Here is a 27,132-nt window from a genome sequence, read left to right as displayed (position 1 = left end):
AACACTTTTACGGGATTTCATTGGTGAGAAATAAAATTTGTATAATTTCTCACTTGGTAAATAAACATCCCACTTAGTGCAATCAGGCGCAGCCCCATTTTCTTTATAAACTAGATTCTACATAAGCACACGACTACAAGAGAATAAAAAAAGTGCACTAATTTTAGATTGCTGGGCTTTCACTGATATTAATTGCATCTCTTCTTTCTTTATAATCGCTAGTTTCAACTGGGGTTACAAAACGAGCCATGATCCTGAAAATATCACAAGACAAACAAGTAAAGTTACTGAAAATCCATTTTTACAATTCCTTGCCTTTATAATTGATGTGATTGCACAAAAGAGATGAAATCAAAGTAATTTATTTTCCTATTCCCTATTTCAGCTCCATGATTTATTTAATGCACGGGGGAAAATAAAAAAGTTATCTTTTTGACATAATTAATGATTCTAATCATCCTAATAACTAATAATAGCTTCAACAAGGGAAGATTACATCAACAATATATTTTTTCATAATGCAGAACAAGGTTTTAACCAGAGGCAAACAACAAATACATTTGCAATAGACACATAGACATCAACACACTCAGCAATACAGGCACTCCTCAGCTTAATTAAGGTATCAAACAACTTAATATACCTACCTTCCATTGTAAACAAATACACCAATGGCTACTTCAATTTAACAGCTTCTTTGCAAAATGGTGCTAATGAATGGATCTATAATCTCAAACCTGCAGTATATTGTTACACTAGTGATTGTATTGTCTTGAGTAAAATTTAATTTCAAAATAATTAATTTAATATACATACAGATATCGGTGTAGGAGTAGCATAAGAGTTAACATCATCCAAGAGTTGGAAAAACGGTTGTACCTATCAAGCGAAGACAAGATACCCACAATTAATATCCTCAAAGAATCAATATTATATAATTAGAAAAGAAATGAACAATACCATAGCTGATTGAGCAGTAGAGGCTCTAGGAAAATCATGCTCAGGCAAGCTAAGCGAGCCAACATCTGCGACAACGGTTCTATCTAGGCGTGACCTATTCTTCTGTTAAAAATTTCAAGACATATAGTTAATGTTGATATATTACAAAATATAATTAGAACCACAAACTACAAAAACTACCTGACTTAGCCTTTGAGTCTTTCTTGCTTTCAACCGATTCACTGCCTTCTCAGCTGATGATTGTTTCCTCTTAGAAACTGGCCCACCTTTACTGCGAGCAGCAACAGGACTTTTTAATTTTTCAGACCCTTTGTCACCCTTAATGACTCAGTAGAATGATTATCACATACTGGCTGGACCTCAACCCACTCCAGCTTCAACTTACTTAATTGAGTCATTAACTTCGCACAACCTTCATCTGAGGTGCCTGCAATTGAAGAAATCTCGTAAAAAGCCTTGTTCAATTTATTCATTCGGTGTGCATTTGGACTATAACTCAGATCATCGCGACTACTTCGGACAAGTGTGTAATCTCGTTTCAGGTCCTTCCTCCACCTATCAAGTATATATTTTGCAGGCACCTCTTCCTTATCATGGAGTGTCATCACACGGATGGCATGTCTACACAAAATGCCCTTAAAAGCAAACAAATGACATGTGCAGCTAGCTTCGCACTCTTCTTCGTTAAACTCAACAACATATTTTGTACTTTTTCTAAACCCGTCCATAACTTGGACTTGATCAGCCACATGATATGTAAAAATCCCTCCTTCACTTTGAACCATTGACGTGCAACAATAAATCAAACCTCTTAACTCTTCTTGAACTTCTTTAAATTTTTCATTTGTATAAACTGCTTGAAACTGCCTCTCAATGCCATAAAAAGTAATGCACGGAATTTGTGTGTGGAATGAACTAAAGTCAGCTGTAAGTTCATTCTCTTTCTTGCGTCTAAGTGCATTATCATATTGATCTACAAACTGCTTTAAAGTTGTCTTTGAATTTATGTAATCATCAAAAAATGCATTCATACCCTCGCTTCTCTGAGTAGATGACATTCCTGCCCAAAAGTCATTCCTAACGTACGCTGGCACCCATAGATGACGCTCAGAATATAACCACTCAAGCCATGAATGATCATGCAGATCAAAACTGTCAAGAAGTTGCTGCCAACACTTGTCGAATTCATCACGACTCAACGTGTCATAAACACACCTGTGTGAACAATCAAAACATTAGTTGTTGAATGACCCATAATATGCCACAAGGAGATAACACCGCATTCAAGAAATAATCGAGGAAAACAAATACCTGTGCAGCTGACTTTTAATATCATCGTATTGACTGTACGCTCCAAATTTTTCGGGAACTTTTTTCATTATATGCCACAAGCAAAATCGGTGTCGAGATTTCGGAAACACCTTTGCAATTGCATTTTGCATAGCTTTATCTTGGTCTGTTATTATGGCTTGTGGTGCGTGGCCATTCATGCATTTAAGCCATGATTCAAATAACCAAACGAATGTGTCCGTATCCTCTGCAGAAATCAGGCCACATCCAAATAAAATTGATTGACCATGATGATTAACTCCCACAAAAGGAGCAAATGGCATTTTGTATGCATTGGTCAAGTACGTCATGTCGAAAGTTATTACATCACCGAATGACTCATATGCAGCTCTACTAAGGGCATCTGCCCAAAACACATTCCTCAATCTGGTCTCTTCATCAACATCCATGACATAAAAGAAACCATCATTTTGCGATTGCATACGAGTGAAGTAGTTTTGTAGTGCTTCGGCACCTCCTAACCCAAGCCGAAGTAATCTCACCTCACGTATGTAATTACGTGCATCTCTTTCTCCAAATGTGAGATTCTCATATCCTCCTGCCTCAGCGACGCAAGAACTGTAGTTCTTGCTCAACTGAATGCCAGCCATATCATTGTATTCTAATCTTCTCTTGCTCGACTCATCCAACCTCTTATGACATCTAATATATCTTGCGTTTCCAGGACTGAGAGTATGATTGTGCTCAAGGACAACATGGGTCAAACAAAACTCTCCTTCGGAACCTAATATGGCATTGATCTTTGCCTTGCACCCGTTATGTTCCATCGGCCTTGGTTTGAGAATATTCGACGTTGTGCTCATAGACGTACCTTGACGGACACAAGCAAGGGTGAAATACCTTATTTTCCCATCATCTCCGATTTTAGAACTTCGCTTTGTCACTCCGAACCCAACTTGCTTTGCATAACTCGTGTAGTATGCCCTTACTTCCTCAACTGATGAAAATGACATTCCTACTCTTGGCTCTTCAACAACATCCTTATTTTCAACATTTTGCTCCATCCCTACATAACATAACAAATAAAGAAAAAAAAATCAATGAAACATGTAAAAAGAGTAAATAATACATCAAATATGGCATACATACAACAAAAATACGCACATCAAAAAAATTTAAAGTTGTGAATTTATCATTTATATTAATCTTGGTTTAACTTTAATCATGGGTCAAAACATCTAGTTCATTGTGTGAAGTTAAGAAGTCCTATTTAACTCTATTTGGTTTTACTTGTAAGTTAAATACATATACTTGGTTTCCAAAAAAAAAATACGTCTTAAAAAATATGCTTGTAAGCATAATTATCATATTATTTAATTAGGATATGTATTAAAGTTAGGGTATTCTGTTTGGTTTCACTTGTAATTACATAGAAAAGTCATATTTAACTTATAAGTGAACCAGATGTGTATTTTTTGTCCCATACTTAATGTAACATTTGGATTAATTTTGGTTTAATTTTAATTATGCTTGTATTTTCTTATACAACATTCACTTGTACTGGTGACAAATACACAATTGGTAATTGATTGTGCAAAAAGACTCAACTAATTACACAAGCAAAAATGAGAATTATAATAATAAATTAAATTTACTTGTAAATATTCAACTGATTACACAAACAAAAATGATTAAATTTACTTGTAAATATTCAACTAATTAAATTAAATTAAATTTACACAAGTGGCAAATACATCCAAAAATTCATTGTGAATGTTCAACTGATTGTACAAGCAACAATGACAATTTCATTACACAAATAACTGCCAATTGATTTGTTCATACCGCAAGAGGTGCGACACGGAGGCACGACGGAGGTTAGACAGTTCTCCTCACCGCAGGCAGTGCATCGAGGAAGTGGGCTTGAGAGTTGGGCATCTCTTCTGGGCTTGACATGTATGGGCTCAAGGGGTGGGCTGGGCTCGTCGTTTGGGCTTGACGTGTTGGGCTCCAAGGGTGGGCTCGAGGGTTGGGCTTTACGTTGTATGGGCTCGGTGGACTCGACGGTGGTAATCCGTAGACGAGAAATGGATGTCTTTCAAGCCGCAAGGAGCGAAATTGTGGAGAGAGAGAGAGAGAGAGAGGGCGAGAGAGATGAGAAGGAGGGGCTCTTTTTGGCGCCATTTGAAAGTTTTGTTTTCATGTTTTTGACAGAAAAAAGGACGAGAGCAGAAGAAAATAAAAAATAAAAATAAAAGTCACGTGGGAAGCAGAGAAGAAAATGTGTAGTCTTTTGGAGGAGTTTTCACGGGGGCTTTAGCCTTTAAGAGAGATCAAAATATATATATATATATTTTTTTTTGAATAAAGCATTTCAACTGAAGTTCTGACAGATAAGAGTATTGATGGAAGGGACTTGGGCAAAGAAGTAGGCATCGTAGAAGTAGGCAGTGCTGTAGAGAAAAAATAAAAAAAATAAATACACGTCAGATGCGTAGTAAAGTGGTAGTATAACGTGGTAAGGGTATCATTACCCATAAAAGTTTTAAATTTTGTTCCATTCCAGCCATTTTGACCAGAATTTTCCTTTTCGGTGTAGTATCCAATACGCTATACCTTCTTGTTCCATTTCGCTCGAAATTCCGGCCTGTTGTAGTCTGTTACTACCAATCCGATCAAATTCTTGTCAGAATTGACATTTCAGATCCTATTCCGTTGCGGAAAGTTTTTTTAATTTTCTTATGTTTGGATGACATTGTTATAAATTTTAAATCTAGATTGTATTTAATTAATTCTAAAATATAAAATGTATTTATATAATTTTACTTTTTTCTATAACTTTAAATATGTCTCATCATTCTCTTTTTTTAAATATCATTGTTTTTAATAATGTGTGTAGGTTCATATGTATTGACTTTCTGGGTTAGGCCTGCACAGAAATTTTGGACCATGACTCTATAATACGGCAAAACAATATTTTTAATGCTAGTTGATGTAGATTGCATGACATGTTACAAATGGATAAAATATTCTTCCTTGATGTACCCAAAACATTCCTTATAGTCTCGATCATCACACACTTTATGACAAGGATTGAAAAAAAAAATTGAAAATTAAAGCAAAGTCCTTATGGTCTCCTTAAGAAATTTCAAATTTATTAACTACTAGACGCCCTACAATGTTTTATTTTTTAAAATGCTTCTTCCTTGTATGGAAGATGCATGATACTATATGGAAATTTAAAAATAAAAAATTTAGAAAAAAAAAAAACAGCACAATCCATACAATGAAGAAATAAAACCAAAGTGCCTTCCCACATAAAGGAACTTTAAAGACAGCACCAAGTTGGAAAAATAAGATATATGGTCATCTATAAATTGATAAAATTTGATTTGGGTCCTTCCTGGTTTACTGTATTAGATTAAAATAATTAATTTATGCATTATGGCTTGCATATATATAAAACTTGGTAGGACCTGAAATTGACAGCTTGCAGCTTAGACCCAATTGAGATATTATGTGCATAAATTTGGGTTTACCACCGCGCGGTTGTATATATTTGGATTCAGAGAATTAATTTTGTTGTTTTACAAAGCAAAATGGAGTTTTCAACTGTCACCTTCTATATTCATGAGTTGCGTCTTTTAATTTGCTTTAAAGGATGTGATGCATGGATCAAGATTTTTTTAAGTTCTTAGACCAAATTTAAAGGCTTCAAACATGAAAGATATACATATAAAATGAGCCTAATAGTATTTATTGTTACTCGAATAAATATTTTGAGCAATAAATATTATAGAGCCCACTTTATTTGTTTCTCACGCTCTGAAAATTTTATCATAACTTGAGGAGATTTTTCTTTTTCATGTTACATGCACAAAGATCATGTCAAATGTCATGACGTTCGGGGGATGGGGGTTTGGGATTTTTTTTTATTTTTTTTTAATTTTTTAAAGACCCACTTGTAGTTAAGGTCAATCCGTTTGTAAATTTATTTTTGTAAGAGAGATCAATTCTAGCATATGTTTTAACAAAAGAGGGTGCTACTAGAATTGAGTTTTGAGAGAATGACTTGGTATTAATCTTCTCTTTAAATAGTACAATTAAGACTTTGTATTAATTATTGAAGATAACAATTAGACCAGATTTTGGTAATTTTGGTCAACAACAAAGACAACGAAGTTTGGTATTTTTTAAATGTTTGGATTATGACAATAATAATTCTTGTAATAATAATATTAATAAATAGAATTATTGTTTCCTTATCAATAAGCATTTTTAGACCAATTCAAGTGCTCAACTTACAGATGACGATACTTTTACTTTCTTACAGATATTATGAGAAATCTGACTTTTTTTTTATCTAGAAGGAAAAATAGAGAGAAATTAAACAGAAAGACAAACTAGATTTCTAATCCAATAGCAGAGGAAATGAATGAGTTGATGAGGGAGGGGGAGGAGCAAACCCCTCCTATGAGTATTTCACTTGTTTTTGGTGAGGGGAAGAGAGTTTTCTTAGAGAGAGAGAGAGAGAGAATGGATATCATGTCTTCCTTGTTAGAAGTCTTAGTTTTATTTACTACTATCAAAGCTACCTGTACGAAGTAAAAAATTTCACATCTTAATCCTAGAAGTTCTAGGTGTGACAATGTTTCTTACAGATTTGGTAACATAAATATAATAGGCCACAATTAGAACATAGTTTTATAATATTATTTTTGTTTCGAGATTTGAAAAAATTAACTTATTTTTTATTTTTTATTTAAAAGTTTGAAAATTTTGTAATGATTAATTTAAAATTTTTGTATTTGAATTATGTTTGGGAATGAGATAGGATAGGATAAGATGAGAATTTTGGGATGATATCTATTTCCGAACAAGCCCACTTATTGTGTATGATTCTAATTTCTATTGGTCATAGCCCAGTAGCTTCCAAAATAAACCCAACTTACCCGGGCCCAAAAAACTGATAATGATTATGAATCGTTTTTACTCATCACAGGCCCAAGATGGATTTTCAGTTTCTTTATTTAACTTTAGAACTTCTAACCATCTATAGCCGAAACCATTATTTGTCTAAGCTGCCCAACCAATTACCAAAGGTTACTATAGAGTCCAGGAGTTAGAAGATTGTGACAAGGAGTTAGAAGCTGAAACAAGGAGCCATGTTCTATGAAGTTGTCCTGTTAAGAGATTACATAAAGTATAATTTGTAGAGCCCAAAATCACATATGATGCGGCAGCAAATTGGCTGAGGAGTTTCTGCAAGTCTTGCAACATTTGCGGCTTCAAATGCAAGATGAAGATTTCCAGAACTTCAGTGGTCAATTAATAATGTTAAAATCAATTGGAACATGAATTACAGCAAACCTGTTAAATGGTACGTGTCAGTCTTCAACTGGCTGACGTGGCAAAATGATTATTATACTAATAAATTTTGTCCCTATTTTGTTTGCTAAACATCCATTAAGAGTGCACAAATATACATGTTTTTGAGATTAAATGTACTTAAGAAAAATTTATAAAAAATTAACTTCACCACATATTAGTTATTGATATGCTGAAAATTATAAAATTCAAAATTCAAAATTTAAATTTAAAAACAAAACTGACAAAATGAGTCTTGTAAGTAAAAGTTTTAAGGATATGCAGCACTAATCTTTTGAGATTCCAATCTACATTCTGAACTAATTCTAGTTAAAGCAACCAATGCTTCCAATCAATGGCTCCGGCTCACTACTTTCCTCTTTGCTTTGCAACAACAAGTTCTTGGACTTCACGGCTAAGGTTTAAGGCTTGGTTTGGTTACACAGTTGAAGTTATCTCATCTCATATAATCATTACAATTTTCTCAAATTTTCATACAATATACAATATACAATAAACAATTAAATTTTTTCAAATCTCAAAACAAAAATAGTATTAAAAAATTATTATAATAATATTTTATTTAACTTTCATCTCATCTCATCTTGGCTAAAAATACTTCTAAGCCTCGTGCAATTGTTTTTTAAAAAAACAAGTCTGGATTTTAAACTTTTTTTAATTTTTTAAAAGAGAGTACAACAAATTCAAGTAATGAGTTAAAAATTCTTCTCATGGATGAGGATTTAAGAGAAAATGGATGGAGTTACTCTCATCATTTGCATATTAAGAAAGAGTAGTAAGTAAAACGAAAATTTGAAAGAAGGAATAGCTAATTCAACTAAAATTTGACTAAGGCAATAATAGTAGCAACGCTCAAAGCTGACAAGTGTTTTTAATAACTCAAAGCTCAAATTCAACTAAAATTTGACGAAGGCAAGAATTTTATGCAACTTTGTAAATTTAGAATAACTCCAGTATTTACGTAACATTTATCTTGTGATTTTTGTTTTTAATATTTTATTAATTCAATGCTTGAACGGGGAAAAAAGAATCACCATTGTCAATCACATCATGAGGCCGTGAATTGAATTGAACATGGATGTTTAGAATGTTCATCTTGTGAAGAATATGATGAAAGGACAATGACCCGAGAGGTTTAGTGAAGATGTCTGCTAATTGTAATCTTGAAGGAATGCAAAAAAGCTTGATGATGTTTTGCTGCAGCTTTTCCTAACAAGATGACAATCTATTTGTATGTGCTTTGTTCTCTCGTGTTAAACTGGATTAGTGGCAATAGAGAGAGCTGATTTGCTGTCAATGTAGAGCATTGTTGGCTGAGGATGATCAATACTGAGATCTTGTAGAGCATTGAGCAGCCACTGCACCTCACATGTAGTTGCTGCAAGAGCCCTATATTCTGCTTCTACAGATGATCGACTAATTGTAGCTTGCTTGTTAGATTTCTATGAGATTAATGAATCTCCTAGAAAAATAGCAAAGCTTGTAACACTTCTTCGAGTGTCTATACAACTTGCCCAGTCACTATTTGAAAAAGCTTTAAGCTTCAAGTCTGAAGAGGAAGAGAACACTAACCCTTGGCCTGGTGTTACTTTTAAGTACCTAAGTTCAAGATAACAGCTTGATAATGAGAGACAGCTGGTTTGGCAGGAAATTGGCTGAGAACTTGAACAGTATAGGCAAGATCAAGCCTTGTGATTGTTAAATGTAGTAATATGCCAACTAGCCTTTTATAGGCTGAAGCATCCTCATAAAGATTTGGATAATTTGCAATGAGCTTAAGGTTAGATTCCATTGGAAATGCAACTGGCTTGGAACCAGTGAGACCCGTATCTTGAAGTATGTCTAAAGCATACTTTCTTTGACAAAATGAAATTCCAGACTTTGATCTAGCTACTTCCAATCCAAGTAAGTACTTAAGTTCCCCCAAGTCCTTAATAGTGAACTTGTATGCAAAAAGGCCTTGAGTTTTTGAATTTCAAACAAATTATCACTAGCTGGTAGAACATCATCTGCATAAACTAGTAATGCTATGAAGGAAGTAGTAGTTTTCTTGATAAACAGTGAACAATCAGAATTTCCTTGAAGGAAGCCATAATTAAGAAGGGCATGAGAAAGCTTTGCAAACCATTGTCGAGGGGCATGCTTCAAGCCATAAAGACTCTTTAAAAGTTTGCAAACTGTGTTGGACTGTGAGGTAGTCAATCCAGGGGGCACTTCCATATAGACTTCTTCATGTAATTCACCATATAAGAATGTATTATTCACATCCAATTGGTGAATGTTCCAACCTCTAATTGCAGCAACAATCAATAATAATCGAATGGAAGTGATTTTTGCCACTGGAGAGAAAGTGTCAAAGAAGTCTAAACCTTCTTGTTGAGTGTAGCCTTTAGCTACCAATCTTGCTTTGTGCCTTTCTATAGTTCCATTAGCCCTATATTTAACTCAAAAAATCCATTTACAACCTATGGTCTGTTTATTTTTAGGTAGAGTAACAAGTTCCCAGGTTTTGTTTAACTCTAAAGCATCAAGTTCATTTTTCATAGCAACTTGCCATTCAGGTAATTTTGCAACTTGTTTGTATGTTTTGGGTTCTTGAGAAGCAAAAATGGAAGCTAAGAAGGCTTTGTGTGGTACTGAAAGTCTACTAGCAGAAAGAAAGGAAGATATAGGATAGAAATTACCTGTGTTAGAGGAGCAACCTGTAGAAGTAGATGGATTGTTTGCACATGGAAACAATGAGGCAGTACCACAATAATAATCCTACAAAAATTTTGGTGGTTGTTAAATTCTGGTTGATTTTCTGATATGTAAATCAGGTGAAGCAATTTGGTGATGATCAATATTTATCTGAGATGAAACTGGTTCATTGGACATTAGTGAAGGTATGTTTATATTAGAAGAGAGAGGAATATTTATATGAGATGAAATTGGTTCATTGGAAGTTGCTAAGGGTACATTCAAAACAGGATAGGTAGGATCATGTTGAAACTCTGAATGAGGAAGTAAAAATTCAGAGTTAAGTGGGAGAGCTTTGAATGGGAAATTGGTTTCATGAAACACAACATTTCTGGAGATTAGAATTCTTTTTGTGTTCAAGTCCATGAGTTTGTAACCTTTGACATTAGAGGGATATCCTAAAAAAAGACATTTAGTAGCCCTTGGATCAAGCTTTTGTCTGTGATTAGTAAGTGTAGATGCAAAGCATAAGCAGCCAAAAACTTTTAAATGAGAAAGACTAGGTGGTTTGTGAAATAACATTTCAAAAGGTCTTTTGTTTTGAAGAAGAGGGGTTGGAATTCGATTTATAATATGTGTTGCAGTCAACACACAGTCACTTCAAAAAGTTAGAGGTAAGTTTGCTTGAAACATTAAAGCTCTAGCTGTGTTTAATAAATGTTAATGTCTTCTTTCAACAACTCCATTTTGTTGTGGAGTTTCTACACAACTCCTTTGATGCAAAATGTCATTTTCATTAAAAAAAAAAAAAAATTGTAAGAATGAATTCTGAACCATTGTCTATTCTTATGGTTTTGACAGAAGTGTCAAATTGTGTTGTAACTATTTTACAAAAGTTTGGCATTAAAAATGAAACTTCAGATTTTGTTCTAAGCATGAAAACCCAAGTGCATCTTGTAAAATCATCTATTATAGTTAAGAAAAATTTAAAACCACAATATTAAACAATAGCAAAAGGACCCCATATATCACAACGAATCAATTCAAACTTTTTATTAGAAATATGTTGTGATACAGGAAAGGAAAGCTTTTTCTGCTTTGCTAGTGGACAGATTTCACAGACATTTGTACAATCAAATGTTATTGAATTGTCTATTTGTCTAAGAAAAGGTATTCTAGAATTTAAGACATGACCTAATCTGTAATGCCAAAGGTTTGACTGATTTTGAGAAGTGGCTGAAGCAAAACATGGTGGAGAATTAAACCGGTGTTGATAACAAGAATGAGCTTTCAAGGAAGCTTGAGATAGATGGTAAAGCCCTTGTTTCTCAAATGCAATCCCAATCATCTTCTTCATTGATTAGTCCTGTAAAAGGCAATAAGAGCCAAAAAAAGATCGACAAAGATTTGAGTCTTTGGTTAGTTTAGAAACAGGAAGATTAATAGAGCTTGTAATTGGTGTAGGAGTAGAGGAATATGTAAGTGGTGAACAGATCATATGATCTGTTGCACCAGTATCTAGGATCCAAGAAAAATTAAAATTGAACTTGGTAGAAACAGAATTACATCGAGTAAAAGTCTTACCAGAAAATTGAGGGGCAGTGACTAGATTCACAGCTGCGGTAGATGAATTAGTATTTTGAGTGGATGAATTTGAGCTGGCAAGTGCTAGAAGCTTATTAAACTCTTCAGCAGTTAAAGAAAACCTTTGGTTCTCATTACTATTTTAAATGTAGACCTCTTCAATTGAAATGACTGCATGTGTAGAGGGAGGATTTCTTTTTCCCTTAGGTCCAGTCCATCCAGGTCGATAGCCATGCAATTGGAAACATTTGTCAATGGTATGGCCATTATAGCCACAATGAGTACAATGAAGTGAGGATTTCTTCGACTTCTCTTTAGAAAACTTGGACTGAATATTCTGATGAGGCTGAGTAAATTGCTTTGCTAACAAAGCATGTGTTTCAGTGCTTGCAGAATTGGTAAGTTGCCACTGACTTTCTTCTTGAAGCAGTAAAGAAAATACTTTTGCCATGCTAGGTAATGGAACAGCAAGCAATAATTGACTCCTTATTGAAGCATAGGAATCATTTAGGCCAACAAGAAATTTCAAGACATAATCTGACTGTTGTTGAAGCAGCAAAAAAATTGGAACAACTCACAAGTGCAAGAAGCCATCTTTTCACAGGTACATCTTGGGAATGGTCTATAACTGACATATTCATCCCAAAGAGTCTTAAAACCACTAAAGTACTATGTAATAGATGATGAACCCTGGTTTATACAACCTAGAGACTTCTCAAGATGAAAGACTCTTGGGCCATCACTTCTCAAATATCTAGTTTTTAACTCATTCCAAAGATTCACAGCAGATGCAACATAAAACAAGCTATTTCTTATGTCTTTAGAAATGGAATTCATGAGCCAAGAAAGTAACAAGTTGTTGGCACGCAACCAAGCAATGTGATTAACACGCTGATCAGTAGAAGGAACAATGATCAAACCGTCAATAAAGGCTACCTTGTTCTTGACAGTCAAGGCTATGGTGATCGATTGATTCCAAGCAATGTAGTTGTCTCCCACAAAATTTCTGAGACAATAAGAGTTACAGGATTGTCACTTGGATGTAGATAGAAAGGACTAGAAGAATCATCAGAGGGATTTATGGGAGGACGAGCAGAATTTGCAGAAGTTTCAATATTGACAGATTCCATTTTGGAAATCTGTCCAAGAAAGTGCAAGAAAGCAAAGTGTAAGAAAAACTCTGCGAGAGAGAGATGCAGATTGCAAGAAAGTACAAGTGTAGAAGTTTTTAGAGATGTGATGTAACACCCGGATCCAAGGATTGGTATGGTTGGACTGTGAATTTTTTTATTTATTTATTTGGAGATCTATGCCGGTTTTTTTTTTTTTTTCGTTTCCTTCTCTTTCCGTCTATGTTATTTTTTTTTTCTTTTTCCGTCGCACAGCATGCATACACACATGCATTCGTTCACGGCATGCATGCACACACGTCTCTCTCGACTCTCTAGGGTTTCACCTCACTTATTTATAGATGATTATGTTTTTCCCAAGCACTGAGGTTTTACCCAACACTGCCGCCTCTAGAAACCCCTCCCCACGCAAATAGCAATCCGATCTCTGCACCTTTCAGCCATCCCCGTTGCCGTCCAACACCCTCACAGAAGCCCAAACGCGTTCGTCACCACTGATGCCCGGTTCGTCCTCCCCCAACCTCCATCTCCACGTAAAACCGACGCCAGAAAAACCCTCGGAAAACACTTTCGACAGCCACGGAAACAGCAACCCATGCTTTTACCGAATTATAATCCTCTGTTTCTCCTCTCAAAAACAGAGCAGCACCACTTTTACGGTTAGTCACCACCGTACGTCGGGGAAACTATCGGACCAGCCACAGAATCCGCCGGTTGTCACTTTTCCTTCAGCCTTGAGCCACCTCAGTTCCGCCTTGTTCCTCGCGGTGAGTACCTCCCTCGGTTACTCCTTCCTTTCTCTCCGCCCTCTCTCGCTCACTTTTCCCTCTCCTTCTCTAGTGCCCAGCGCTGCTCGTCAGAAACTTCGCCGCGCTCCTGCTCTTCTACCACTCCACCGCAGTCCCTCCGGTCAGCCCCGTCGGGCCTCACCCTCGACACGTGCCTCGGTTTCCCTTGGTAGTTTCCGCCGTGCATGTGTTTCAGTACGTAGGTTCTGTTTTGGTTACTTTTCAAGTAATTAATTGAATTACCGTAATTCCCTTCACTGCATGTTTTATTAATGGGCTTTTATATTTTATTATGTATTAGTATTCTATTATTTAATTATGATTACAGAAAATAATTTTACTATGTTATTAAGTAAAGATTTATGTTAAGAGTAAATAATTTTGGAGTAATGTTGTTTTTACATTTTAGATATGTTTTAGTCTATTTAATAATAGTTATGGTTTACTTTAAAATATTTTGGGATAATTATATTATCTAGTATTGAACTTTATAAGTTGTTTTCATTAATAAATAAGTTAGATTTTTTAAATGTTTTTAGTCAAAGTTATCAATTGGACAGTGGCGATTTTAGAAAATTATGATAAATTTTAAGGTTATGAAATTTTAGGTTTTGAGGAATTAAGTAGGTTATTTTAGAAATTTTGGATTAAATATCGAAATAAGTGGTTGATTGGAAATTTACGGAATTATTTGATTATTTGATAGGTGACGATTGTTAATTGTTCGACATTTTGAGGAAAATTTCTGAAAAGCTAAGAAGTCCAGGTAAGCGGGGTTCCTATGCTAGACTTTGCATTAAAATAAAATGAGCTGAGGTCATTTTTGGAAAATGTGCATTTTTTGCTATGAAAAGAAAATTGAACTACCTCAGTTATTTGTTCTGCATTACTCATGAGATTCTGTTTAAGAAGAAAATATTTTCTGTCATGATTGGTGTAGACATGAGCTTATTTTTGACATTTTGTTTCTGAACTTTGAAAATGAGAGCGAATATGAAATTTGTGCATAAATTATGTTGTGATATGATTTTGTTCTGTTCCGAAGATTTTTGTTCAGTACACTGTTTGGAAAAGACGTGATTTCTGAAAACTTTTGGCATGACTCTCTGATTCTGAATTTGATTCTGTTTCCGTTCTGTTCAGTTACGGCCCTGCCACGGGTGATAATAGTGGCATACGACCCAACCACGGGTTACAATAGTGGATACGGCCCAACCACGGGTAATAATAGTAGATACGGCCCACCCACGAGTTATAATAGTGGATACGGCCCAACCACGGGTTATAATAGTGGATACGGCCCAACCACGGGTAATAATAGTGGATACGGCCCTGCCACGGGTTATAGTAGTAGTCTCTGTTTTGAGTGCACACCTTGGTGACAGAGTGTTTTATGTTCTGCTTGGCTATCCGCAGATGCACAACCCTACCACGAGGATTATACATGGCCTCTGTTCTGATATGATGTTCTGATGATGATGATGATCTTTTATGTTATGCCAAAGAATATTTTGAATGAAATTATTTCCAAATCTTCGCTCTGATATTTTGATAACATGTTCTGCTTCCGCAATCTGAAAATGAAAATGTTTTGTTCTGCATTCTAATTTTTGTAAATGCTCATGTTTATACACTAGTATATGTTCTCTGCTTACTGAGTTGTTGATAACTCACCCCTTATCTCCATATATTTTTTAGATAATTTTGATGGTTCAGCTGGGGAGCAAGAGTAGAAAGTTTAGCAACGTGTGATGATCGTAGTGGAATAAGTGCCTGAGGGTACAAATGCTTATTTGAGAGTTGTAGTTAGTAAGCTGATTTATTTTTCGGGTATTTGATTTGATGAGTTGAGGATGTGTTCGAGTTTTTGGAGAATTTCTAGTTTATGTTATTGGGGATTTCTTTATTGTCGCCATGGAGGAACTTAAATTTTTGGTTTGATTAAGTGTATTAATATTTTATGGGATTTTTCTGGAGTTTATAGTTATGTTATTTAAGTTAATTTTAAGTATTAAGAGCTAACTTTCCGGACCTCTAGGAACGGAGCGTTACATGTGAAGATGAAGATGAATTGGCGGAAGCAAGAGATTTCAATCTGATACCATGTTGATTTTCTGATGAGCACAAAATGTAGCTCGAGAACATAAACAAAAGAAGAAGAAAATGAAACCTTTCATGAAAAAATGATCTGACTGATTCACAATGAGTGAACTAGTGTTTATATACAAATGAAGAAATAACACAAAAATAACTAAAATAACATAATTACAAATTCTGATTTGCCTTCTCAACTTTTAGTTTTTCCTCTGATTTTAATTCCATTTTGTCAACGTGAGAGGCTATACTCCAGCACTTTCTACTCACTTGAAGCAGATAGATATCCGTTTAGCACAAAATATGGACGGTTTTAATCATTTCACTTGATACCTAAAAAAAACTTCCGATACTCCAATTTCTAGTGAGAGAGAACCCGATGATTGACGTACGTACGGAGGATATCAAACCTAGCAGAGTCTACAAGCAGATAAGGCCACCAACTATGGAAAAGCAGATCATGAAGAGATATAAAAACCAATTAATGTTGGAATAATTTTTATCAAGTCCGGCTAGCTAACTTCTTTTTCAATTCTTCCATATATCCTTCAAACCATTTTAGCCTTTCTAATTTCACAATGGATGATACGACTACCAGTTATGAACTTATGATTACTTTTATTTTTAACCAGAACAACCTTTCTGTCTAACCATAACAAGGAAGGTTCCACGGTTATAGTAATAGGTCCTAGTGAGTTCCGAGATATATATATTATAGGATCAAGTACAAAATTAGTATTTAAGTATTCAACATTAATTTGTAACGTTGATAAATGAGAATAAAAGACATACATATAATACAATTAAGTATATCTATCAATCTCTCTTTAGAAAACTAACGTGGATTGTCACGTGGCATACTAATGCTAGCTGTATGTTCATTGTAAAAAAGGGATGTTTATATAGCATGTATTATTTCATTTTATTCTCATCATGTATTAATTAATGTTACGAAAAAAGAAAAATATGCCTCAACGTCGACAATATGTCATTGGATATCGTCAGTCTCGATTGCAATATTAACAGTCACCTCTACTGTGATAGATGGCATTTGATTTGAAAATTGATTCTTTGAGAAGAAATTAGAGACTCCCTATACTTATTTGTCATGACAATTCCTAGCTTGAGAAATAGATTAACAAATTCTAATCAAAGTTGAAACATTATCTCATGTACGTAGTACGAAAAAATAGAAGCTTTCAAAACCTTAATGATCATGAGTTGTCCACATTGATCAACTCGATCGAAGAATTCTTTGCTTAGATTTAACTGCTGGAATTATTGAAGTATTCGTTCCTTTTCTTTTCAAGTTTTTTTTTTTTTTTTATAGTTCTTTTTATTCTAGATAAATGTGAATTTCATAAGATATCAAAGCATAAGTCCTAACTTCAAACCACTTAACATTTTGAAACAAATCATGATCATCCCACACTTTTTACATTAATACATAAATAATTATTCATTATCAATCTCTTGCTAGTGGTAGCTTCAAATAAATTACATATGAATTTTCTTTCTATGAGAATGTTGTTTTTTTTTCTTTTTACATTTTTTTAATACATTTAAATATTTTTAAAAAATAAAAAAATATATCAATATACTTAAAATTACTTTTTTAATTATTAAATAAAAAAATTTTTTTTTTGCTAAACGATTAAATAGAACGGTAAAAGTAGGGCGGCATAGTAGCGTTTGTCGGTGTCTTTACGTGGCCGCAGAACTTTTCAAACTTATATACATACATACAAAGAAATTTAGTGCTAATTGGCAGGAGACGTCAATTGCTATCAACATGTTCACATTTCACGTTTAGACAAACCGTAAGGCCGGCCTGCAGGAGACTTCAGTTTTTCATTTTTTTTTTTTTTCGCCTGCAGGAAACGTCAATTGCTATCAACAAACACTTGGAATTTGACTGTAATAGACTTCGTCATGACTATCCCTAAACGATGATAATATAATTTTTTTTTTTTAATGATAATATAAAATTTGCTTCCAAAATCTTTAGCACTTAATTGTGCGGTTTGCCCAAACATATATTCATCTTTTTAACCAAATTTCTCCAATTCAAAACAGCCACTGACCTGCTTTTCGTTTCTCTTCATTTTTCTCCAAGCTAGCCCACTATTCAATATTAATTCTTTCCCTGAGTTTTATATATATATAGCCACATGCAACCACATCCTATTCATTCCACACGACATTTTATAGCAGTAGAGTTGCCCAGGCCTCCGATACCATGGATTTGCCGGTTTTGTTCCTTCTATTATCTTTGTCATTTTCTCTCCCACTCTCATCCTCAAGCCTGGATACCATTCATGAAGGCACATCCCTCTCAATTGAGAAATCGGAAGACATTCTGATATCACCTGATGGAGTTTTCTCTGCTGGCTTTTATTCCGTAGGTGATAATGCCTATTGCTATGCCATATGGTTCAATAAGCAATCCCGTGGCAAGAACCAGACTGTAGTCTGGATGGCAAACCGTGATCACCCCGTTAATGGAAGGAGCTCTAAGCTCTCTCTCCTCAAAACTGGTAATCTTATCTTATCCGACGCTGGAAAGTTCACAGTTTGGGAAACAAACACTCACTCACTCTCCCCAGTAAACTTATCACTCAACAACATCGGAAATCTTGTCCTACAAAACATGGAAGGTGTTACTTTATGGGAAAGCTTTGATTTCCCAACAGACACCCTTCTTCCCCAGCAACTACTCACTAGAAACGCAAGGCTCATCTCCTCCAGAAGCCAGACCAACTATTCCTCTGGTTTTTACCAGCTCTTTTTCGATAACGACAACACCCTCCGCCTTCTATATGACGGTCTTGAGGTTTCCAGCGTATACTGGCCAGACCCGTGGCTCGTGAGCTGGGATGCTGGAAGGTCCACATACAACAGCAGTCGGATTGCAGTGCTTGATACGTTCGGGAACTTCAGTTCTTCTGATGATTTTACTTTCATGGCAGCCGACTATGGGCCGAAGCTTCACAGAAGACTGAGAATTGATTATGATGGTGATGTTCGATTGTACAGTTGGGACGAGGAGGGGCAGACGTGGTTTGTGTCTTGGCAAGCCATACAGGGACCTTGCAAGATTTATGGTATATGCGGGGCAAATAGCCTTTGCGGCTATATTGTTGGTTCTGATAGGAATTGTTCATGCCTCCCAGGATATAAGATGAAAAATCTAAACGACTGGTCTGACGGGTGCGAACCAGAGTTTCATCTTTCTTGCAATACAAATGAGTCTGGCTTCCTGCTGTTACCCCGTGTTGAATTCTTTGGTTATGATTATGGGTTCTTCCCCAATTACACATTTGATGAATGTAAGAATTTATGTTTGCAATTGTGCAACTGCAAAGCGTTCCAATTCACCTTCTCTCGAGAAGATGGTTTTTCAAAATGCTACCCCAAGACGATGTTGCTTAATGGATATCGTTCCCCAGATTTCCAAGGTGACCTCTATTTACGGCTACCTGAAAACAATTTCTCCTCCTACACAAAGTATGTACAAGATTTCAAACTCAATTGCTTGAGTAATGGCACGGTGCCACTAGACAGAACGTATAAGAGAAGCCAGGAAAATGGGATAGTAAAATTCATGCTCTGGTTTGTATGTGGAGTGGGAGGACTTGAAATCATCTGTATCTTTTTGGTGTGGTGTCTCTTGAGTAGACCCCAGCAGGCTTCTAGTGTAGACAAACACGGCTACCTTGTTGCTGTCATTGGGTTCAGAAGATTTGCTTATGTTGAGCTCAAGAAGGCAACAAAAGATTTTAATGAGGAGATTGGAAGAGGTGCAGGAGGAATTGTGTACAAAGGGGTATTGCCTGACAATCGAGCCGTAGCAATCAAGCGTCTCAATGAATCTGACCAAGGAGAAGGTGAATTTCTAGCTGAAGTAAGCATCATCGGGAGGATTAACCACATGAACTTAATTGAAATGTCCGGGTACTGTGCAGAGGGAAAGCGTAGGCTTTTGGTGTACGAGTACATGGAACATGGTAGTTTAGCCCAAAACCTCTCATCCCATGCACTTGATTGGAAGAAAAGGTTTGACATTGCCGCAGGCACAGCAAAAGGCCTAGCTTATCTGCATGAAGAGTGCTTGGAGTGGGTTTTACACTGTGATGTAAAGCCACAGAACATACTCCTAGACTCTAACTATCAACCAAAGGTGGCAGATTTTGGGTTGTCTAAGTTACAAAATAGAAACCTCGAGAATGCAAGCTTCTCAAGAATAAGAGGAACCCGAGGGTACATGGCTCCAGAGTGGGTTTTCAATCTTCCTATCACCTCCAAAGTGGATGTTTATAGCTACGGAATTGTTGTATTGGAGATGGTGACGGGAAAGGGACCAACAAAGGGTGTCCATGCTATAGATACTGGAGGCGAGACAGAACCCAAAAGGTTGGTTGCTTGGGTGAGGGAAAAAAGGAATGAAGCGACTGCAATGGCTTCCTGGGTTGAGGAGATCGTTGACCCAATACTGAAAGGCAGTTACGAAAAGGGTAAGATGGAAACTCTGATAAATGTTGCTTTGCAATGTGTAGAGGAAGAGAAAGACGCAAGACCCAGCATGAGCCAAGTAGCTGAGATGCTTTTACGCCAAGAAAATGATAGTCACAATGATGATCATGGTATTAATCTCTAATTGGGAATGGTACCCATTTTCGACCGTAACAAATAGTTGTTTTCATCATAAATAATTGATCACGAATAAGCGTTTATCTTATAGTAATGAAGTTGTGTACTTGTAAGCGTGGTTGTGAGTACATCATCCACAAAGGGTCAAGTTGAGTCTATTGATCCTAATGGTTGTGCATGATGTGTGTTAATTTCTTTTATTCTCTCCTTGTTTTCGTGTTGAGAACTTGAGTGATTTTTATATTATGTGAAATTGTCATGTCTTTCGCATGTGTCAAACTTTGCATTATGAAGTGAATTAGGCTTTAGCATCTTTCTTTTCATTTTTTATGTATTTACATACTGTTAATTAATTTGACCGCCTCTAGATTGTAGTGAGTTCAATAAGTTTAGTATGGCAGCTTGGACCATTAGGATTTTGCCCATGCTTAACTAGCCGTACATTAACTTCCAAGGATCACAAGCAAGAGATACCTCTACAAATCTGAGGAACACTTTTTTTCCCTAATATAACTTATAACTCCCCATAAAATCTGGCATAACGCATGTACGTTGCATCATATCTATTGACTTTCCAGGTTAGACCTTCTCAGAAATTTTGGATTATTACTTTCTATAATGCGACAAAACAATATTTGTAATGCTAGTTGATATAGTAGGATTGCATGACAAGTCACAACTCGATAAAATATTCTTCCATGTACCCAAAACATTCCCTATAGTCTCTTGATCATCACACACTGCACAAAAGTACATGGAAAAAGAAACACCCCCCCCCCCCAAAAGTTCCTTCCAAGTCATCACTTCTTATCATCCAAGGTCGTGAATGCTAAAGAAGTATAAGAAAGTTGTCATCGTGATGCAAATAATCTGTCATTGACCATTCGCCCAAAACAGTTTGTTTTCCATAGTCGATGATAAACTTGGCCTATACTAAACGTCCAAGCATTGCTTAATTGGTGCAACCAAAGCGACACCAAGGTTGCAACCTAGGCGCGACCAAGCCGAAATTGAAAGCATAGAAACAAAGAACCTTAATATAAGATATAGAGGGATTGATCAATCCAAAAACCAAGTCATATGTGCTATATTTGTATATGTACATGTGAAATAAGCCCTTGTAATCCGACTATTTCGATGTAGTCCACCTCCAAGAATGAAGACCTAGAGAAGGGAAAGAGAGGAGAGTTAGAGAAGACAAAGGGAGAGAATTGGAGGGAAATGTAAATGAATTTCGGAGTTGGTTCTGCCCAACTGATGTTTTCCTTTTTATAGCAATATATTAAAACGCACCATATTGTCTTTCAACACTAACAATCCTAGCTTACAAGGACAACGTTTCAATTAATCACTCATGAACTCAGACGACACCGTATTGCTTTATAAATTTCCTGACTAACTCACACTAACTCTTAACGATAGCGCTTCACTCACATTTCAACTAACAAACTAATATTACAACTAACAGAATAATGTCCCTTCTTCACTTTCCATTTCAGCTCCTACTTCCTTCACTGCTACCAGCTTCCCCTTCATTTCTCTTGCTTCTCGTTTCTTTATGCTCGTAACGTACCCCTCCCCTTCAGATCACCTGGCCCACAAGGTGAGGAAACTTATCTCTCAACTTCCAATATGATTCCCAGGTTGCACCTTTTGTGGAAGCCCCTAGCCATTGAACAAACACCTCCTCCAGAGGTCTATTCTTACTTTTCCTAGTCCTTCTTTGTAAAATGAGTTCAGGCTCTGGTAGTAATTCACCTTGTATGTCAACTAGAGGTAGTGTAGAAAGAGGTGAAATGTGTTGACCCAATTTCTTCTTCAAACATGAAACATGAAAAACTAGGTGAATTCAGGTTTGCTGAGGAAGATCCAGCTTGTAAGAAATTGTGCTAATCTTTTGTTATACCTGGAAAAGGCCAAAAAACTTGGGAGATAATTTGAAATTTCACCTAACAGCCAAAGACTGCTGTCTATAAGGATGCAGTCTCAAATACACCCAATCCCCAACTGAAAATTCCCTTTCAGTATGTGCCTTATCATATTGAGCCTTCATTCTGTCTTGATTCAATTAGGTTCTACTTGAGGATCAACAGAATCTGATGTCTAGACTTCACTAAGTCCTCAACTGCTTGATTAGTTGTAATGCCTGAAATGTAATGGTGGAGTATTGTAGGAGGCTTGCCATACACTACCTCATAAGGAGTCAATTTAGTTGAAGCATGAAAAGTAGTATTACACCACCATTCAGCAAGAGTCAGCCATTCTGCTGACAATCTAGGCTTATCACCAGAAAAAAAAAATCCACCAAAAATGCTCAACACATTTATTGACAGCTTCAGTTTACCCATCGCTTTGAGGATGGTAAGCAAATGAGTAAGATAGTGTGACTCCCTGCAATCTAAAGAGTTCCCTCCAAAAGAAACTAATAAATGTGGCACCTCTATCAGACACTATGGTCTGTGGCATGCCATAACGTTTAAAGACATTGTCAAAGAGAAATGAAGCTACCTTAATAATTGTGAAAGGGTGTTTCAAAGGCATGAAATGAGAGTATTTAGACAATTTGTCAACCACCACCATAATGCATGAATACCCTTTAGAATTAGGTAACCCTTCTATGAAATCCATAGACAAATCAAACCATATTTGTTGAGGAATAGGTAGGGGTTGAAGGAGACCAGCATGATGAACATTTTCTACTTTATTCCTCTGACAGATATCACATTCTCGAATGGATTGCTTGACCTCTTTCTTCAAACCAGACCAATAAAAATCATGTCTAGCACGTTATAGAGACTTCTAAAAGCCTGAGTGTCCAGCACTAGGAGAACCATGGATGAAATCCAAAATCTTAGCCTTAAGCTCACTGCTACTATGAACATATATTCTACCCTTCTTAAACAAGAGACCATATCTAAGAGAGAAGGCAGAAGTGGAAGGCAATGCATCCTGTAATGACTTCAGTTGATGTTGGGCCATATCATCAAACATGTAAACTTGTTTGATTTCCTCCAACTAAGTTGGAGCAGGGAAAGAAATAACTGCTAATGAGCCACATTCATCATCAAGGTAATAATGAAATGATCACAGATTTTCGCTTTTACCCTTTTTTCTCTCTACGGGTGAATAGGGTTTTCATTTCTCCAGTCGCACGTTTTGGTCCCCCCCAAGAGGTTGCATGGCAGCCGCTGATGGTGGCTCAGGTTGGCCTTATTTTGCCGACCTGGTGGCTGATGTTCCGCAACCCATCCCTAAGATGGTGTTGCCATCACGTCCTCCAAAGATGGTAGATGGTGAGGTCTACTTTCAGTTTACCAAAGAGGAAATCGAACGATCTGCTAAGCCTTTCCATTACTTTGTGGTTCTCAAGTTCTTGAAGCAACACCCTTCTCTGGACGCCGTGCTTGCGTTCATTCACAAGACTCTTCCTGCCTACTGTGTTACATGCAAGATGTAGGGGCATAACTCACGGACATGTAGAGTAGGAAAAACTGAGAAGAATGGGCAGTCTCAGGTTGGAAAGAAAGATCAGCAAGAGGTTTTCAAGGCTATTGAAGAACCTGGGACAAAATCGGTGCAAACTATATCTGTCAATGTGGATAAGACTGTTATCACTGTGGAAGAAACATTAGTGACAGACTTCGAAGCAAGGGGTGTTGTGGTTGAAGAGTTGGTTTCGTCTAATGAAGTTCGTCCGTCTGAGTCAATGGGTGGTGTTGCAGTGCTTCCTGAGAATGCAGGTGCTTCGGTTTTGATGTTAACAGAGGGAGATGCTGCGCCAGGGGGTGAAGTTGTTCCCCACGGTGTTAATATGTCTTTTGTTGAAACAAAGGTTACTGAAACAAAAAAACTTCAACCCGTTCATGATGAGAATGCTACGGGTGCTAGCATGGGGGAAAATCCATTGGTGGGATGTACACAATTTTCTCCTAAAACCACGATGATGTTGCCCAGCGAGGGGGGGAACTGTTTGTATCAGGGGAGTTGTGCGTCGTGTGGAATAAATCATTGCAACCTGGACTGATTTTTCTAGGTCATGAGGAGGAGGAACATGAGAGGGTTTCTGGGGAGGAGATGCTTGTGTTGGAAAATACTGTATCAGAACCTTAACCAGATTTTCAATTGGAGATCTTTCTGCAGGATAAAAAGTATCTTACGGAGTCTAAGGCTAATGAAGGTAAGAAGAAATATAAGAAAAAGATGTTTGTTAAAATGCAAAGTTCCTCTCGGGTTCATCCCGACTTTCAAACCTTGATTAATGATTGATTCCATTTTTGTATGGAATATTAGAGGGATTGGGACCTCCAAAAGTAGAATAAAGAAGTTGATTGGTAAGTTGAAACCGAAAGTCGTTGCTCTATTAGAACCTTTTCAAAATTTAGAGGAAGCTTGTAAATTGGCACATTGTTTGGATTTTAATAGAGTCGTTTCTAATGAGGATGAAGGGGGCAAAATATAGATATTCTGGAATAGTTCCTATATGGTGCATGTGGTTCGAATGGGAATGCAATTTATATCTATGCTAGTAGGTGAAGGGACTAAGATGTTCTGTCTCACTATGGTCTATGTTGAATGTACCATGGCCATGAGAAGATTCCTTTGGGATGATCTCAATTCTCAAAATTTGGGATCATATCCTTGTGTGTTTGTGGGTTATTTTAATATTATCCGTAATGATTCAGAAAGGCAGAGAGGTAGGCCTCGGCCTAGCATCGCAATAGAGGATTTTAATAATTGGATTCGACCAGGAGGCTTGCAGGAAATGGCTTCAAAAGGAAGTATGTTTACATGGTGTAATGGGCAATCAGGGCTTGCCTGGTCATGGGCCCATCTTGATAGTGCTCTTATGGATAGTTCTTCCTTTGCTTTGTTTCCTAATGCTACTAGTTCATATTTGCCATGTTCGACTTCATATCATGTTCCCATGTTTGTTGAACTCAAGAAAGATTCGTTCGTCTATGGCCCTGCCCCTTTTCCTTTTCAACAAATGTGGGTGGACCATCATCGCTTTTTGGACTGTATTCGGACAGGTTGGGATTTACGAGTGGAGGGTTCGGCCATTCAATTTTTGTCTAGAAAATTAAAACAGACTAAGGTGATGTTAAGGGAGTGGAATAAAAGGGTCTTTGGTCATACATTGGGTCGTATTGATGCGTAGAAAAACAAGTTGAGGAGATTGAGCAACAGTTTCTAGTTAATTGGGAGGAACATTTGGAGAGAGAAATACAAATGGTAGTTGTGGCGCCCCCGACCCCCATGTAAGGGAACATGGGAATCGAGACGCTAGGATGATGACAACACGGTCACGCATCCCAACGATAGTGTCAAGTGTGTATACATGCAATAGTGTACAATAAAAACGCAATAATAATTAAGTCTACTAAGTACCAGAATTTAAACACAATTTAAACAATCTGTAAAAAAAAAAGGTTTAAAAATTATACAGTCATCCAAATAAATATTTTACAAGTCTTAATATAATGAGTGATACCAAGTCACTCCTTGGGCAGAGCCGAATCCTCAGGCTCACCCTCTTCTTCATCTGTATCAAAATCTGTGTTACCACAAAACGGTACTGCAGGTAAGTATAAACCAAACAACCACGAGATAAAAATGAATTAATGCAACCAACATGCAGATCCCAAAAACCTCATTTTTCCTGAAAATGATTATTTTCCTACACACGCTAAAAATTTCATTTGGCCCAAAATATCCGAAAAACCTTTTCCCCAGAAAATGATTCACACAAAAACCAACCATTTATCGGACACTGTAGGCGGGAATCTCAGGCGGGACTCTACCACCATCCCTGCTTACCACCATCCCCACCGCATGCACCGTAGGCGGGACTCTCTACCACCATCCCTACTGCATGCACCGTAGGCGGGAATCGCAGGCGGGACTCTACCGCCATCCCTACAGTTCCTTCACATACAATGAATACTTAACAGAGCACTGTAGGCGGGAATCACAGGCGAGACTATACCACCATCCTTACAGCATGCACCGTAGGCGGGAATCACAAGCGGGACACAACCACCATCCCTGCTTACCACCATTCATACCGCATGCACCGTAGGCGGGAATAGCAGGCGGGACTCTACCACCATCCCTGCTTACCACCATCCCTACACTCTCTTTTCCTTTTTCTCAAACTAGTTAATCCAAACATTTCAAACATACTCAAAATCATTACTCACATGAAAATCCGGTTTTCAATAAACACATAAACATGAATGCAAATACACGAAAACCCAGTTTTCTTTATAAACATGATCATACGTACAATATGCAATGTACATGAACAACACAATTTCCAACCAACAATTCAACACAATCCAAATACACAATCAAACTTCATCCACTAATCCATGTGACCCCCGTACTCCTAGGACTCAGTCCGGCAAAACCAACCAGATCACAATGTAATAAGTTAGTGCAAAAATACATTTAAATCATGAAAGTTCTTTAGAAAATACTTACAGCGCTATATAGTAATTTTCGGAGGATCACGGAAGTGCAAGAAGTGACGTCTCAGCAATGTAACAGTGCAAAATGCACTGTGGCCG

At 36.7% G+C, this 27,132-nt stretch overlaps 2 protein-coding genes across 2 annotated transcripts; one reads left to right on the top strand and one right to left on the bottom strand.

Annotated features, from left to right (window-relative positions):
• Positions 1-224: 224 nt before the first annotated feature.
• Positions 225-3,314, bottom strand: LOC108998382 (protein FAR1-RELATED SEQUENCE 5-like). Its single transcript, XM_018974927.2, has 6 exons — positions 2,272-3,314; positions 1,320-2,175; positions 1,141-1,278; positions 961-1,062; positions 817-879; positions 225-254 (listed from the first exon to the last, which is right to left on the bottom strand). Exons 1-6 carry the CDS (start codon positions 3,312-3,314, stop codon positions 225-227), a joined length of 2,232 nt encoding a protein of 743 aa, XP_018830472.2.
• Positions 3,315-18,152: 14,838 nt separating this feature from the next.
• Positions 18,153-20,570, top strand: LOC108998381 (putative receptor protein kinase ZmPK1). Its single transcript, XM_018974926.2, has one exon. The coding sequence runs from the start codon at positions 18,153-18,155 to the stop codon at positions 20,568-20,570; it is 2,418 nt and encodes an 805-aa protein (XP_018830471.2).
• The last annotated feature ends 6,562 nt before the right edge of the window (positions 20,571-27,132 follow it).

The sequence above is a fragment of the Juglans regia genome, unplaced genomic scaffold (genome assembly GCF_001411555.2).
Source record: "Juglans regia cultivar Chandler unplaced genomic scaffold, Walnut 2.0 Scaffold_675, whole genome shotgun sequence".
Taxonomy (NCBI): domain Eukaryota; kingdom Viridiplantae; phylum Streptophyta; class Magnoliopsida; order Fagales; family Juglandaceae; genus Juglans; species Juglans regia.
Note: the sequence above shows the minus strand (reverse complement) of the source record. Positions and strands in the feature narration are given on the sequence as shown.

Bases quoted from the DNA above. Each gene is read 5' to 3' on its own strand.
- LOC108998382 (XM_018974927.2), bottom strand. From the start codon at position 3,314: ATGGAGCAAAATGTTGAAAATAAGGATGTTGTTGAAGAGCCAAGAGTA. The intron at 1,063-1,140 runs GTAGTTTTTGTA...AATTTTTAACAG, and splicing joins AGACTCAAAGGCTAAGTCAG to AAGAATAGGTCACGCCTAGA. The intron at 880-960 runs GTATTGTTCATT...TTCGCTTGATAG, and splicing joins CTACTGCTCAATCAGCTATG to GTACAACCGTTTTTCCAACT.
- LOC108998381 (XM_018974926.2), top strand. From the start codon at position 18,153: ATGGATTTGCCGGTTTTGTTCCTTCTATTATCTTTGTCATTTTCTCTC.